The sequence below is a fragment of the Lasioglossum baleicum genome, unplaced genomic scaffold (assembly GCF_051020765.1).
Source record: "Lasioglossum baleicum unplaced genomic scaffold, iyLasBale1 scaffold1818, whole genome shotgun sequence".
NCBI lineage: Eukaryota > Metazoa > Arthropoda > Insecta > Hymenoptera > Halictidae > Lasioglossum > Lasioglossum baleicum.
In genome coordinates, this window is record NW_027470877.1 from 2939 (window position 1) to 19593 (window position 16655).

Genomic DNA, 16655 nt, shown 5'->3' on the forward strand with positions numbered 1-16655 from the left:
AACAATAGACAATTGCTAAAAAATTGTAATGATCATAACAGTAAATTGCAGTATTTATATATAAATATAAAAATGAGAAAGAATTGCTTGCGGTTCAAAATCATGACTTAAGAAATTAAAGGAGACCATACAGTAGTGTTGCTCGATCTGCCGTACCATCATTCACTGTTCGAATATTATAGCAGGAGGTCAAGCCATTGTAGAACTTTACCCATTCGTATACAGTCTAACTTTTTACCGTAGGCCATTCCTTCCGAGAAGCACACCCGCTTTATTGAGGGCATTACTTCGTGTTCCGAGAAGCAAATTAGTAGACATTTTAGTGACGGGCACCTTAATTTCGTGTATGCATTAGAAGGTCGTAACACAGACTGATCATGAACATTACCGCCCCCTTTGAGAGCGGAACGGCCAAGTGAATAACTTCACCTATCCCGTGATTCCGAGGGTCAACCCAGGAAAACCGAGATGTAAGTCCTCTAAACAGAATTTGGAGTTGACACCTTATTTCGCAGTTTGAATATTAATATAGAGCGTCAAACTGTTTAAGAGCGTTACCAATTGGTATAATGTCAAACATTTTAGCGACGACCTTACCCTCCGAAAAAAAACCCGCTGCATCGAGAGTATACCTTCGCGATCGGAACGACAAATTAGTTTATATTCTAGTGGCGGGCTCCTTAATTTCAGGCATGAATAAGCGGATCGAGCGTCAAACCGTATGAGAACGTCACCAACTGGTATAGAGTCAAATGATTCACCGAAGACCTTATCCTCCGAAAACCTAGGCCGCTGTATCGACAGTACAACAGCGTGTTCAAAGGGACGAATGAGCATACATTTTAGTGACGATCACCTTAATTTCATGCATAAAACAGAAGACCGAGTGTGCGAAAGATACCACCATCTTTGAAGGTCGAACGGCTAAGTCTATAGCTTCACTTACCCTGTGATTCCGAGAGTCAAACCAGGTATTCCGGGAGTAAATGCGCTGAACTGCATTAGCAGTAGACACCATAATTCGAGGTATGAATTTTAAAGTGGCGGGTCAAACTGTTTGCGAACGTACCAATTTCTACAAAGTCAAACATTTTCCCGAAAACTTTACCGCCACAGAAGATAACCCGCTGTATCTGGAGTATAATTCCGCTATCAGGGAAAGAAATTAGAATCCATTTTAGTGTCGGCACCCTAAATTTCATGTATGTATTAGAATATCGATGGTCAAACCGATCGCGAACAATACCACCCTCTCTGAGAGTCGAAAGGCTAGGTCAGTAGCTTCACCTATCCTGTGATTCTGGGGGTCAAACCAGGTGGTTCGGGAGTATAGCCGCAGTACAGTATTGGCAATAGACACCTTAATTCACGGATTGAATACTAAAGTAGAACATCAAGATTTTTGTCAGCGTTACCAATTTTTATAAAATCAAACGGTATACAGAAGATCGTATCCGCAGAAGATCTTACCCATTGTATCGAGGGAATAAGGTGTTGTTCAGTGGGAGGAACTAGTATACATTTTAGTGACGATAACCATAACTTCAAGCAGGAATCAGAAGATAGAGAGTCGAAGCGTGCGAGGACGTTACCACCTTCTGTGTAAGACGGACGGCTAAGTCAATCGCTTCACATATACAGGGATTCGAAGAGCCATATCAGGTAATACGGAAGTATATCCACGGAACAGTATTGGCAGAGGACACCATACATCACGACATGAATATTAAGGTTGAGTGATCAACCGTCGGGGAATATTACCAATTGGTATAAAGTCATCCCTTTTACCCAATACCTATCCTTCCGAGAGCTTCATCTACCATGCGATTCCGAGAATCGTATCAGGTATTCCTGGAGTATTTCTAACGTAACCTATATTTTAACAGACACTTGAATTCACGGTTTGCATATTAAAGTAGAGCGTCAATTTGATTGAGAACAATACCATCTGCTGTAAAGTCAAACGAATTACCGAATATCTTACCCTCTGATTAACTAACCCGCTGTATCTAAAATATAACATCTTGTTCAGTGGGTCGAATTACTGTTCATTTTAGTGACGAGCACCATGATTTCGTGCATGAATTACAAGATCGGTGGTTGAACGGTTCGAGAACGATACCACCTACTATTAGAGACGAACGGCTAAGTAAATAGCTTCACATATCCTGAAATTCCGAAAGTCAAACCAGATATTCCGGGAGTAAATGCGGTGTACAGTATTGGCAATAGACACTTCAATACACGGTTTGAAAATCTATGATGGCCGTCAAAGCGTTGTATAACGTTGCCCACTCGAGGAGGGATAAACATCACACAGTTTTACCTCACCATCCGAGAATCTGACCTGCTGCGTCGAGAGTATCACACCATGTCCAGGGGTTCGTGCTAGTATTTATTTTAGAGTCGAGCACCATAATTTTATGTTTAAATTAGAATATCGAGTGTCAAACTATTCGAGAACGTTGCCACCTTCTGTGAGCAACAAACGGCTATGTCATTATTTTATCGTATCATGCGATACCGACAGTCAAACCAGGTATTATGGGCGTAAGCCCGCTGAAGAGTTTTGGCAATAGATACCTTAGTTCGCAGTTTCAATATTACGGTAGAGTGTCAAACCGTTCGAAAACGTTACCAATTGGCATAACGAAATACCTTTTACCGGAAACCATACCTTCTGAGATCACAACCCGCTGTATCCTGAGTATAACATTGTGTTCAGCGAAACAAATTAGTAAACATTATAACAGCTGGACGCCTTTCTGTCGTGTATGAATAGAAAAATCGACAGTCATACGGTTCGAGACCGATCTCACCTTCTTTGGTAGTCGATCGGCTAAGTGAATAGCTTCACGTATCCTGCTGTTCCGATACGGGAACCAGGTATGACGGGAGTCAATTCGCGGTTTGAATATTAAATTACAACGTGAAACCGTTTCAGAACGTTACCAGATGGTATAGTGGCAAACCAACTACCGAAGGCCGTACCTTCCGAGGACCTGACCCGCTGCATCGACAGAATAAATTCGAGATCAGAGATACAAATCAGTATACATTATAGTAACCGGGACCTTGTTCTGATGTATGAATTAGAAGTTATATCGTCAAACTATTCGTGAGCCTAACTACCTCGTTTGAGAGTCGAACGCCTAGGCCAAAGGCTGCAGTTATCCTGTGATCCCGAAAGGCAAATCTGGAATTCCAAGAGTAAATTCGCAGAAAAGCATTGGCAATAAATACCTCAACTCACTGTATGAATATTAAAGTACAAAGTCAATCCGCTGCAGAACGTTACCATTTGGTATAACGTCATACTCCTTACATGACACCATACCTTCCGAGAACATTAGCCGCAGTATCGAGAGTATAACTTCGGGTTCAGGGAAACCAAATAGTAGACGTTTTAGCGCACGGACACATTCATTTCATCTATGAATTAGAAGGACGATGATCAAACTGGTGCACATCGTTACCACCATTTCTGGGAGTCGCACAGCAAATCCAATAGATTCACCTGTCCTGTTATTCCGAGAGTCAAACAAGGTATTCCAGTAGAAAATCTGTTGAACAATATTGGCAATAGGCACACTAATTCATTGTGTGGATATTTTCATTGTACGGCTAAGTCCATAGCTTGTCGTACTCCAATATTCGAAGAGGCAAACCATGTATTCCACGAGTAAATGTTACTAATTTGCTACCTTGAACACTGAGCAAGACACTTGCTTCAGCGGATTGGGCTTCTCGGAAGGTATGGCCTTCGGTAAAAAGTGTGACTCTAATCTAAAATATGAAGCTCCTTAACAGTTTGACGCTCTATCTTCATATTCGTACTGCGAAATGAGCTGTCTATTGCCAATAATGTCCAGCGGATGTGCTCCCGGAATACCTGGTTTGACTTTCGGAATCACGGGATAGGTGAAGTTATTGTCATAGCTGTTCGACTCTCACAGAAGGTAGTAACGTTCTAGAACGGTTTGACTCTCGATCTTCTAATGAAAACATGAATTTAAACTGCCCGTCACTCTAATGTATACTAATCCGTTTCTATTATCACGAAGTTACACTCTAGCTGCAGCGGGATACGTTCTCGGAAGGTGACATATTCTGTAAAGTGAATGACTTTAGGACTATTGGTAATGTTCTCCGCCGGTATGTTTCCCTACTTTAATCCTCTTGCAGCGAACTTAGATATGTATTGCCAATACTGTTCTGCGTATGTACTCCTAGAATGCCTGGTTTATGTCTCGGCATCCCTGAATAGGTGAAGATATTGACATAGCTGTGCGACTCCCAAAGAAGTTGGTCACGTTCACGAACCGTTTGTCCCTCGATCTTCTGATTCATTGATAATATTAAGTTTCCCGTCACTAAAGTTTATAATATTTTGCTTCCCTGGCGACGAAGTTACACTCTCGATACAGCGGATTAGCTTCTCGTAAGGTACGGCCTTCGGTGAAAAGTTAGAATCCATAGCCATAGGTAAAGTTGTTCAACTGTGTGACTGTGCATTCATATTTATACCGGGACGTAGGGTTTTAATGCCGATACTGTACGGCGGATTTACGCCCGGAATACCTGATTAGACTCTCGGAATCATAGGAGACATGAAGCTATTGACTTGGCCGTTCGGCGCTCAAGAATGGAAGGTATTGTCCTCGAACTGCTTAACCCCCGATCATTTAATTCACACTTGAAATAAAGGGTACCGTCACCAAAATGTAAACTAATTTGCTTCCATGTATACGAAGTTATGCTCTTGATACAGCGGCTTAGGTTCACGGACGTTAAGTTATTCTGTAAAAAGATTGACTTTATATAAACTGGTAATGTTCTCCGATGGTTTGACCCTCCACTTTAATATCCAATCCGTTGATTAAGGTGACCAGTGACAAAACTGTTCAGCGCAGTTACAACCGGAATACCCGGTTTGACTTTCGATATGAAAGGATAGGTGAAGCTATTGACTTAGTCGTTCGTCTCTCAGAGAAGGTGGCAACGTTCTCGTGGGGTTGACATGCAGTCTTCTTGTTCATACATGAAATTGAGGTGCGCGTCTGCTAAAATTTCTACCAATTTGTTTCTCTGCACACAAAGTTACACCCACCATACAGCAGTGTATTTTCTCGGAACGTAATGTATCCTGCATAAAGTATGATGTTATACAAATTTGTAACGTTCCGAAAAGGCTCGACGCTTTACTTTAAATTACCAACCGCAAAATAAGGTGCCCATTGCCATTACTGTACAGCGGATTTACTCCTGACATACCTGGATTGTTTCTCGGAATCACAGGATAGGCGAAGCTATTGTCTTAAATGTGCGATTTTCGAGGAAGCTGATAACGTTCTGAAATGATTTGACACCTAATTATTCGATTCACACATGAAAATAATGTGCCCGTCTTCTAAAATGTCTACTAGTTCGTTCCTCTGAACAGGAAGAAAGAAAATCGCTACGGCCGCTTGCGTTCTCGGAAAGTGAGGTATAGGTTAAAAAGTATGTCTTTATACCAATTGGTAATGTTCACCGACGGTTGGAATCTCAACCATAATATTCATGCCGTTAATTAAGGTGCCCGTTGCTAACATTGCTCAGCGCGTTTACTCCTAGACAACGTGGTCTGACTCCCGCAATCGCAAGGTAGGTGAAACTATTGACTTAGATGGGCGACTTTCAAGGAAGGTTGGATCGTTCGCCAACAGTTAGACTCACGATTTTGCTATTCATACTTGGATAATATCTGGCCGTCTGCTAAAATGTCTCCTAATTTGTTTCCCTGTACTAAATTTGTTTCCCTCGATACAACGGGTTGTGCCCTACGAAGGAATGGTATCCGGTAAGGAATATGACGATATACCAATTGGTGAAGCTCCACGGCGGTTTGACTCTGTGCATTAATATTCATACTGTGAGGTGAGGTGCTTAGTGTCATCAATATTCAGCGCATCTACTCCTGGAATACCTGTTTGCCTCTCGGAATCCCAGGATAGCTGCAGCTACAGACTTAGATGTGCGACATGCAAAGTTGGCGATAATGTCATCGAACAGTTTCACACTCGATCTTCTAATTCATGCATGAAGATAAGGTGCCCGTCACTGAAATGAATACTAACACCTTTCTCTGAACACGAAGTTATGCTCTCAGTGAAGCCGGTGTTATTCTCGGATGTTAAAGCCTTCTTTAAACGTTTGGTAACCAACTGGTAACTCTCTCAAATGGTTTGTCGCTCTACGTCAATATTCAAACCGTGAATTAAGGTGTCTACTGCCAATGTTGTACAGCGGATATACTCCTAGAATGCCTGGATTTACTATCTGTATCACAGGAAAGACAAAAGTATTGACGTAGCTGTGCCACTCGCAAAGATGGTGGCTACATTCTCGAACGGTTTGCCCTCGATATTCCTATATATTCATGAAAATAACGTAACCGTCTGCTTAAGTGTCTAATAATTTGCTTCCGTGAGCACTAAGCATGACATTCGTCACAGCGGGTTCGGTTCTAGGAGGGAAACGTATCTGGTAAGGAATATGACGTAATATTAATTGGTAACGTTCGCAAGTGGCCTGTCACTGTAATTTAATATTCATATAATGAGTTGAGGTGTTTATTGCCAATACCGTCCTGCGGATATAATTCAGGAATCCCTGGTTTGACTCTCCGAATCACAGCATTAGTGAAGCTATTGACTTAACTGTGCGTCTCTCAAAGAAGGTGGTAACGATCTCGAACGCTTTAACTATCGATATTGATATTTGTAGACAGGCATGTGGTGTCCGTCCCCTAAAATGCGCACTAATCTGTTTCTGTTTACATTAAGCAGGACACCCGCCACATCACGATTGGATATAGGAAGGTAAGGTATATAAAAAAGGCATGACTCCAAACGATTTGGTAATGTTCTCCGACGGTATGACTGCCTACATTAATATTAATACCGCGAAACAGGGTGTTCAATGCCAATACTGTTCATCAGATTTACTCCCGTAATACCTCATTTGACAGTCGGAATCGTAGGATAGGTGAAACTATTGACAAACGCTTTCGGTTCTCAACGAGTGTGGTATCGATCCCGAAAGGTTTGACCCTCGATAATATAATTCATTCATGAATTTATGTTGCTGTCACTGAATTGTGTATTAATGTATTTCCCTAAACTCGTAGCAATACTCTCGATAGGGCGGATTATCTTCTCCGACGGTAAGGCATTCGGCGAAGCGTTTTACTTTATAGCAAATGTAGCTTTCCCACACGGTGTGACGCTCTACTTTAATAATCAATCCGTGAATTACGGTGTCTATTTGCAATACGCACCCAGAATGTTGCCACCTTCTTTGAGAGTCGACCGGCTGAGTCAATAGCTTCACCTGTCCTGTGATTACGAGAGTCAAACCAGATTTTCCGAGAGTAAATGCGCTGTACAGAATAGGCATTGGACACCTCAGTTCACGGTTCCAGTATTAACACCATTCCTACCAACATTTCACGTATACCTATTCCTACCGCGGCAGGTCAAATGAGCGGTCTTTCACAACTTATATTTTTCAACATTGAGTGCTGACCAACAGCCAGTTTATCAGTATAAAAATATATTTTCTCTTATTCAAGAGTACATAATTTACATTTTATTCTTTTTCGTTGCATTTTTCCAAATGGGCTTCAGACCTGTACATTTTCCGCATACGAACTTTATGCATTTTAGACAGATATTTAACGTCTTATTATGTTTACAATACCTTACCTGACATGTTTTCCGTTCACGGGAACCTGTATTTGATCATGCGATTTGTTATAGTTGATTTTCACTGCCGAGCTCTTGTTGGTATTCGATGGTAAGTTCTTCTGCGAATTGGAATTCCTGTCTTGTAATTTCTCCTCCCGAAGTTTCTTTACATAACACCAATGCATTTATCCCGGCTAAATCCAAGATATTAAAAAATACTTGTTAAGGCCATATCCGAGATTTAGATTTTACCGAATAATTTCTGGCCATTTGATCGGGCACATCTACGCCAAATTTGGTGCTATTATACAATTGAATCGTCTCCGGTGTTCGGTTGTCATTTTCTTCATCTTGTACGGAGCTGTGCGTTGAACTGGAAATTTGATCTTTCTTTCTTGGTTTGGCTTTGTAAATTGTCAACATACAATTATTTCAGCGACAGAGTTTGATTAAGAAAAGTGCCATGTCGTCGTTTTTCAGTTTTGCCAGTTTTGGTAGCTCTTTTCGATTTTCTCTAATTGTCGCAACAATCGAAGTTTTTTTTGCTAGAAGTTTTGTTGCTAAATGTTGGCTTGTAAAGACGTAGTCTGTGGTTATATTTTTTCCACATCCTGCATACAGTTCTGCTAATTTAACAGTGTCAAACTCTCCAGGAAGAACTGATGGTCCTCTACCTTCATCTTTTCCCAAATATGGAAAGCCGTTTATTATATATTTGCAACGTACATCGTATATTAACCTAAATTTTAGTCCAAATTTGTCCGGTTCATTGGGGATGTATTGAGTGAATCTACACCTTGCATTCGTTGGAAACAATTGTTCGTCAATCGGAATATATCGACCTGCTTTATAACAAATTTGACTCTTGTCAATAAACTTGTACCAAACTTCGGAAATCATAGCGAATTTATCTGTTTGTAACCGTTCGTTTCGTTCATTTCTGTCATCAAATCGAATAAATCTCATAATCTCCGTAAAGTCATGTCTACTCATAGTATTTGAGAATAAAGTCGGGCCCCACTTTCTATTCAATAAAAGTGATATATCTATATCCTTAGCCTCATATACGCCGCGTGCATACATACTTGCAAAAAATGCATATAACTATGCAGTAGACTGTACCTATTTATATCCCAACAAGCAAAATGCTTCTGCCTCTGTGCACTTTCTCATATGTTCGATTATATTCTTATAAATTATCACAGAAAATGCCGTCCTGACTTCGCCTTTCATAGTATTACGTATACTGTACCCAGCCGGACCTGATGTTTCGCTAAAGATATGACCAGGTGCTCTTCCAGGATTAGGCCCTATTTTTGCTTCCTGCCATACAGTTCCGACCATCGTAATTTCGCTTGCCTCTTCCTTATTCTCACTATCGGAACTAACTAAAAATCTCTTTCTCTTTCGTCGTCTATGTACGTTCGAAATATTCCCTTCGTCCTCGTCCGTCTTCGAGTCGGTTTCAAATGGATCATATTTTTCCGTATTGTCTTTCTCCATATCCTGAATTTCCTGATCATCTTCAGAACATTCTGCATCGATATCATTTATACTCTCAAATAATATTGGGTTGTCCGGAAAGTTCGTGCCGATTTTTTGGAAAACTAAGGCGCAGCTCATTTAAATATTGGTATACATTTATTAAGTTATATAGGTACCATTCTGAGGCGCAACCTTTCTCCATCTTTCATGCAGCTTGAGAATTCCGACATTCCAGAACCTCTCAGGTTTTTCGGCAAAATATTGTCCAAATGGGATTTTATCTCGACCAAAGAGTTGAAATTTTTTCCATTAAGGTAATTTTTTAATGATCGGAAAATGTGGAAATCCGAAGACGAAAGGTCTGGCGAACACGGTGGATGGGGTAAAACATTCCAATCAAACTCCAACTATTTTTGCCGAGTTCTCAAATACACACGAGGTCGCTCATTGTCCTAATGAAACACGACGTCCTTCCGATTCGCAATTTCTGGACGTTTTTGTTCAATCGATATATTCAATTTATCTAATTGAGAGCAATACTTTGCCGAATCTATTGTTTCATTATTTGGTAAAAGCTCATAATATAGGATTTCTTTCCAGTCCCAGCAGATACAGAGCATTACCTTCTTCAAATGAAGACCGGCTTTTGGGGTAACTATAGATGGTTCATCACGCTTTCTCCAGGACCTTTTGCGCTGAACATTTTTATAAATTATTCATTTTTCATCCCCCGTCTCTAATTGCTTCAGAAATGGCGTCCCCTCGTTGCGCTTGTAAAGCAAGTCGCAAATGGAGAAGCGGTCTAACAAATTTTTCTTTGTTAAATCGTGCGGAACCCATACATCAAGACGGTTTACATAGCCATGCTTCACAGTATTATCGTGGATAGCTGATTTTGATTTATTAAGTATTCCTGATAATTGACGTAATGTTGAGCATGGGCTATTCTCGATTTCTGTTCTAATCATATCTTCGTCTGTGGTGGACGGCCTACCTGGGCGTTCATGATCTTCAAGGTCGAAATTTCCAGGCTTTAACCCGAGCAAACCACTTCCGCACAGTTCTTTCGGCTACAGCATCCTCACCATAAACAGCGCATATCTTATTTCCCGATTGTGTGGCATTTTTGCCCTTTCGGAGAAAGAAAAGCATTAAATGCCTGTAATGCACTTTATTTACCACCATATTCTAAGACGTATAAAAATGATAAAAATTAACGAATCGTAACCAAACTATCATCCAAAATGGCTAAAGTTATCACTTTTAGAATATGTACACGTGTCATTTGTTTTCAATAGTGGTGATATATTCAGGCAGGTCTCGCACGCTACCTACCGAAAACCGGCACGAATTTTGCGGACAACCCAATACATTCGCACTCCGCAAACGTCTTGATATTTTGGGGCAAATATTTAACGGAGGAAATAAAAACTAAAATATGAAAATGTATATCAAAGTAGATGAAAAAATGAATAAAAGGTAAAATGTGAAACTTACTGCGTCGTATTATTAGTCTTGCTCACTACTCTGAAAATTGCACTTATAACACGTAATACGACATAAAATATTACGAAATAATAATAAAAGACTGCCAAGTATGCTCTTTGTGACTTCACGTTTCGATGCACTCTGTTCGTGTCGCAAGACTATACTGATTTGAATTCGTGAGAAAACGTCTATAAATTTCCTTCAGCTAGAAGCCATTTTATGTTATCGTACATAAGATGGCGTAAGAACATTCGAGGGTAAGGACCATATCAGATATCAATCAAGCAAATAAACAACGCTAACCCGATAGTCGAGCGAGATCTGTAAACACATGGAAGTGCCGTAAACCATTTTCTGGAAGGCACTTGTCGGATAAAATCGTGCCACAACTACATTACCTTTCGTTTGTAACGTCTTTATAGTTTTTGCATTAAGTCTTAGAGAGAAACTATTACAAAAATGTATAAATCGTATTACCGGCCAAATGACCGGACGTGGTAGGTAAGACAGACTACAAATATTTCTCAGAAAATAAACAATAAAAAAATAAGTGCATGTAGAAAAATGTATCATACATATATATGAGGAAAGATCGTAAAGTTTGAAGGCGATTCAGTTACGTTGAATGTATGAAATTCCAATTGAAAATTAAAAAACGGTCATTTGACCGGTCCTGGTAGGAATAGTGATAAAGCAGGCCTTCAAGCGGATATACAACATTACGTATTCGTGTAGGAATAAACTTCTTACAGAATTCCCTACCCTCCGAAAAACTGACCAGCTGCATCCAGACTATAACACCGTGTTTAGAGGTACGAAATAGTGGACAATTTTCGAGGCCAGCACACTGATTTTGTGCTTGAATTAGAAGATCGAAGGTCAAACCGTTCAAGACCGTTTCCAGCTTCTTTGACGTTCGAGAAGTTAAGTCAATGGCTTCACGTGTCCTGCGATGCCGACAGTGAAACCAGATGTTCCGAAAGTATATGCGCAATACAGTGATGGAGATAGTCACCTTAAATCACGGTTTGAATATTACCTGAGAACGTAAGACCGGTTGAGAACGTTACAAATTGGTATAAAGGCAATCTTTTTACTGAATACCATACCGTCTGTGAAAATATCCCACTAAATCGAGTGCAACTTCATATTCAGCGAAGCAAATTAGTACATATTTTAGTGACGGGCACCTTAACGTCATATATGAATTAAAATATCGAGGGTCAACCCATTCGTGAACGTTACCAGCCTCTTTGCGAGCCGAATGGCGGAGTCAAAAGCTTCACCTACTTAGTGATTTGGAGAATCAAACCAGGATCACAACAGGGAACGTACTACAACGTGTCGACTCTGTACTCTAATGTTCATAACATTGAAGTAGTGTGTCCATTGCCAATACCGTTCAGCGAATTCAATCCACGAATACCTGGCTTAGCACTAGGAAACACAGCACGAGTGTCGCTGTTCACTTCGCCGTTCCATTCTCAGAGATGTTGGGATCATACTCGAACGATTTTGCTCTAGATTATTCTATTCATAACTAAAAATAAGGTTTTCGACTTCTAAAATATCTACTGATTTGTTTGTGCGTGGACAGTAAACAAGACACACCCTGCAACGGGTTTGTTGCTCGGAAAGCAAGGTATTGGTCATAAAGGATGACTTTATACCATTTGGTTATGTTCTCCGACGGTTGGACTCTGTACTTCAACATTCATACCGTGAATAATGGTGTCTACTGCAAAACAGTTCTGCGGCTTTTCTCCAGGGGTACCTTTTGTGACTCTCGGTATCACAGGATAGGTGAAGCTATTAACTAAGCTCTGTGTGACACACAAGAAAGGTAGTAACGTTCTCCAACGGTTTGACACTTGATCATAATATCCTTACATGATGTTAAGGTGCCCCGCACTACAATGTGTACTAATCTGTATCTCTGAACGCGAGGTTACCCTCTCGATACAGCGAGCTACGTTGGTGGAAAGTAAGGCCTTCGGTAAAACGTTTTACTGTATAGCAATTGGATACGTTGTCGAACAGATTTTCTCCCAACTTTGATATTCATACCGTGAAGTGAAGCGTTTATTGCCAATACTGTTCGCCGAATATACTCACGGAATATCTTCTTTGGCTCTTGGAATTTGGCTCAGAATACGTGAAGATATTGCCTTAGCTGTGCGACTCGCAAGAAAGGTGTAAACGTTGTTGGAAGGTTTTACTATCGATTTTCTTATTCATACCAGATATTAATGTGCTTGTCACGAAAATGTATACTAATTTTCGTCTCTGCACACGAACTTATACTCTCGATATATCGGGACATGTTCTCAAAAGGTACGGCCTTCGGTAAAATGTTTAACAGTATACCAATATGAAACGTTCTACAACGGTGTGACGTACTATATTAATATACAATCCGCGAATTAAGGTATCTATTGCGAATACTGTAAAGTGCAATTATGCACAAAATAACTCGTTTGACTTTCGGAATCACTGGATGTATGAAGCTATAGACTTAGCCGTTCAAATCTCAAAGAATGTGGTAACTTTCTCGAACGGTTTGACGATCGATCTCCATATTCATAATGAAATTATGGTCCCTGTCACAAAAATGTTCACTAATTTCTTCCTCTGAACACGACGTTATACTCTCGGTTATGCATGATACCGTCTCCGACGGTTGGGCCATGGGTAAGATGTTTGACTCTATACCAATAGCTAACGCTCTAAAACGGCTTGACTGGCTGATTTTATATTCAAAACGTGAACTAAGGCGTGTATTGCCAATACTAAACAGCGGATTCACTCCCGGAATAACTGATTTGGCTATCTGAATTACTGGGTAGGTGAATCTATTGACTTGGTCGTTAAACTCCCAAAGGTAGTGGGAATGTTCTCCATGGATTTAAATGCAGATTATTTTACTCAAACATGAAAATAAGGAGTCCGCCTATTACTAATTCTACTAATATGTACCCGTGTGAACTATGCATGAACTATACTTGCTACTGCGGGGTAGGTTCATGGAAGGCATGGTATCCGGTAAAAGTTTGGCTATATTCCACTTGGTAATGCTCTAGAACGGTTTGACGGTCTACAGTAATCTTCATACCGTGAACTGAGGTGTCAATTTCCAATACTCCTCAGCGGATTTACTCCTGTATTAGCTGATATGATTCTCGGAATCACAGGATAGGTGAAGCTGTAGACTTAGCCGTTCGAACATCAAAGAGGGTGGTAACGTTGTCGAAGGGATTGGTAATGAATCTTCTTATCCGTACATGAAGTTATGTCGCCCGTCACTGAAATGAGTACTAGTTTCTCTCTGTGAACACGAAGTTATACTCTCTGTACAGCGGGTTATTTTTTCGGAAGGTATGGTCTTCCGTGAAGCGTTTGACATTATAGCAATTGGTAACGTTCTTAAATGGTTTGATGCTCTATTTTAATATGCTGACTGTGAACTGAGGTGTCTATTGCCAAAGCTGTTCAGCGGACATACTCCCAGAATACCTGGACTGACACTCGACATACCAGGATAGATGAAAATATTGACTTAGCCGTTCGAACCTCAAACAAGACGGTCACCTTCCCGCACCGTTTCACACTCGACATTCTAATTCATTCATGGAGTTAAGGTGCCCGTCACTAAAGTTGATATTAATAAGCTTCTCTGACACGAAGTTATACTCACCATACAGCGGTTAGCTTCTCGTAGTGTAATGTGTTCGGTAGAACGTTCATCTCTGTAGCAATAGGTAACGTTCTACAAGGTTTTGACTCTGTACTCTAATAGTCATACCGAGAATTGAGGTGTCGATTGCTAATACTGTCCAGCGCATTTACTGCCGTAATGCCTGGTTTGATTCTCGGAATCATAGGATGCGTGAAGCTATTTACTTAGCCGCTCGACCATTCATGGAGTGGGAGACGTTCTCCAAATATTTGACGCTCGATCTTCAGTTTTATACATGAAATTATGGGGACCGGCACTAAAATGCATACAAATTTGTTTCTCTGAGCACGATTTTATACTCTCGCTACAGTGGATGTTGTTTCTCGGAAGGGAAGATCTTCTGTGTAAGCTTCAACTACATAGCAAGTGCTAACGTTCTCGAAGGGTTTCACGATCGACATCAATATTCGTACCGTGAATTAATATGTCCATCGGTAATACTTCAGAATGGATTGATTCCCGGAATGGCTGGCATAGCCAACGGATAACAAAATATGTGAAACCATTGACTTAGCCGCTCGGTTCTTACAGAAGGTTATATCGTTCTCGAACGCATTGACTCCGGATTTTCCAATTCATACATGCAATTATGTTGACCGTCTGCTAAAATATCTAGTAATCTGTTTTTTTCAACACTAAGATAGACAATAGCTAGTTCAGTGTTGGTTCTAGGAAGATAAGTTATTGGATAAAACGTTTGACTTTGTACCAGTTGGAAACGTTCCCGAAAGGATGGACGTACTACTTGGATATTCAAACTGTGAATTAAGTTGTCAATTGCCAATACTATTCAGCGGACTTACTCTCAGATTACCTGGTTGCGTCCCCGGAATAACATTATAGTTGAAGCTATTGACCTAGTCATTCGACACTCCAGGAAGGCGGTAACAATCCCGAACGCTTTGCCTCTCGAAGCTGATATTTACACATAAACATGTGGTGTCAGTCCGCTAAATTGCATAGTAATATGATTCCGCGAACATTGAGCAGGACACATGCTACAGCTGGTTAGGTTCTCCGCAGGTAAGGTATTCTAAAGAGGTTTGACTTTATACGAAATGGTAATGTTCTCAAACCGGTTGACTCCCTACCTTCATATTCATACCGTGAGTTAAGGTGTCAATTGAAAATACTATTCAGCGGATTTGGTCCCGGAATATATGGATTGAATTTCGGAATCGCAGTACCGGCGAAGCTGTTGACTTTGCCGATCGACTCCCTAAGAAGGTGGTATCGTTTTCTAAAGAATTGACACTCAATCTTTTATATAATGCATGAGATTATGGTGCCGGTCAATAAAATTTACAATAATTTGTTTTTCTGTTCACGAAGTTATATTCTCGAAACAACGGGTTAGGAGGGCGAGGTATTCTGTAAAACGTTTGACTTTAAACAAATTGGTAATGGTCTCAAATGGTTTGACGAACTACTTTAATATCAAACCGTCATTTAAGATGTCTATTGCCAATATTGTTCAGCAGATTTACTCCCTCAATACCTGGTTCAACTTTAGGAATATCAGGATAGGTGACACTATTGGCGTAGCCGTTCGTCTCTCCGTGATGGTGGTAACATTCGTTAGCGATTTGACCCTCGATCTATTAATTCATGCATGAAGTTAAGGCGCTCGTGACAGAAATGAATACTGATTTACTTCTCTGAACACTATGGTATACTCTCGAAACGGCGGGTTAGCATCTCCGAAGGTAAGGCGATCGGTAAAGTGTTTGACTTCATACCAATTGTCAACGCTCTAAAACGCTTTGACGCTCTACATTAATATTCTATCCGCGAATTAAGTTGTCTATTGCCAAAACTCTTCAGCGGACTTTCTCCCGAAATACCTACTTTGATTCTCTTATCCTCATGGTAAGTGATTCTGTGGACATAGCTGTTCAACTCTCACAGATGGTGCTAACGTACTCGAACGGCTTGCCCCTAGATTTCTAACTTATTCATGAAATTCTGGTGCGCGTCGCTAAAATGTATGCCAGCTTGCACCTCTGAACACGGTGTTATACTCTCGATACAGCGAGTCAGTTTTTCGATGGGTAAGGCATTCAGTAAGAAGTTTGATCCTACACGAATATTTAATGTTATACAATGGCTTGAGGGCGTGCATAAATATTCAAACCGTCAATTGAGGTGTCTACTGACAATTCTATACAGCGGATTGACACCCGGAAATCCTGGTTTGAATCATGGAATCGCAGGAT

General features: G+C 40.5%; 1 protein-coding gene across 1 annotated transcript; it reads right to left on the reverse strand.

Moving 5' to 3' along the window:
- Positions 1–8290: 8290 nt before the first annotated feature.
- LOC143221017 (uncharacterized) lies at positions 8291–9353 on the reverse strand. Its single transcript, XM_076446557.1, is given in 2 exon segments — positions 8291–8317; positions 8457–9353. Coding segments are annotated over 2 exon segments (924 nt in total).
- Between the last annotated feature and the right edge of the window lie 7302 nt (positions 9354–16655).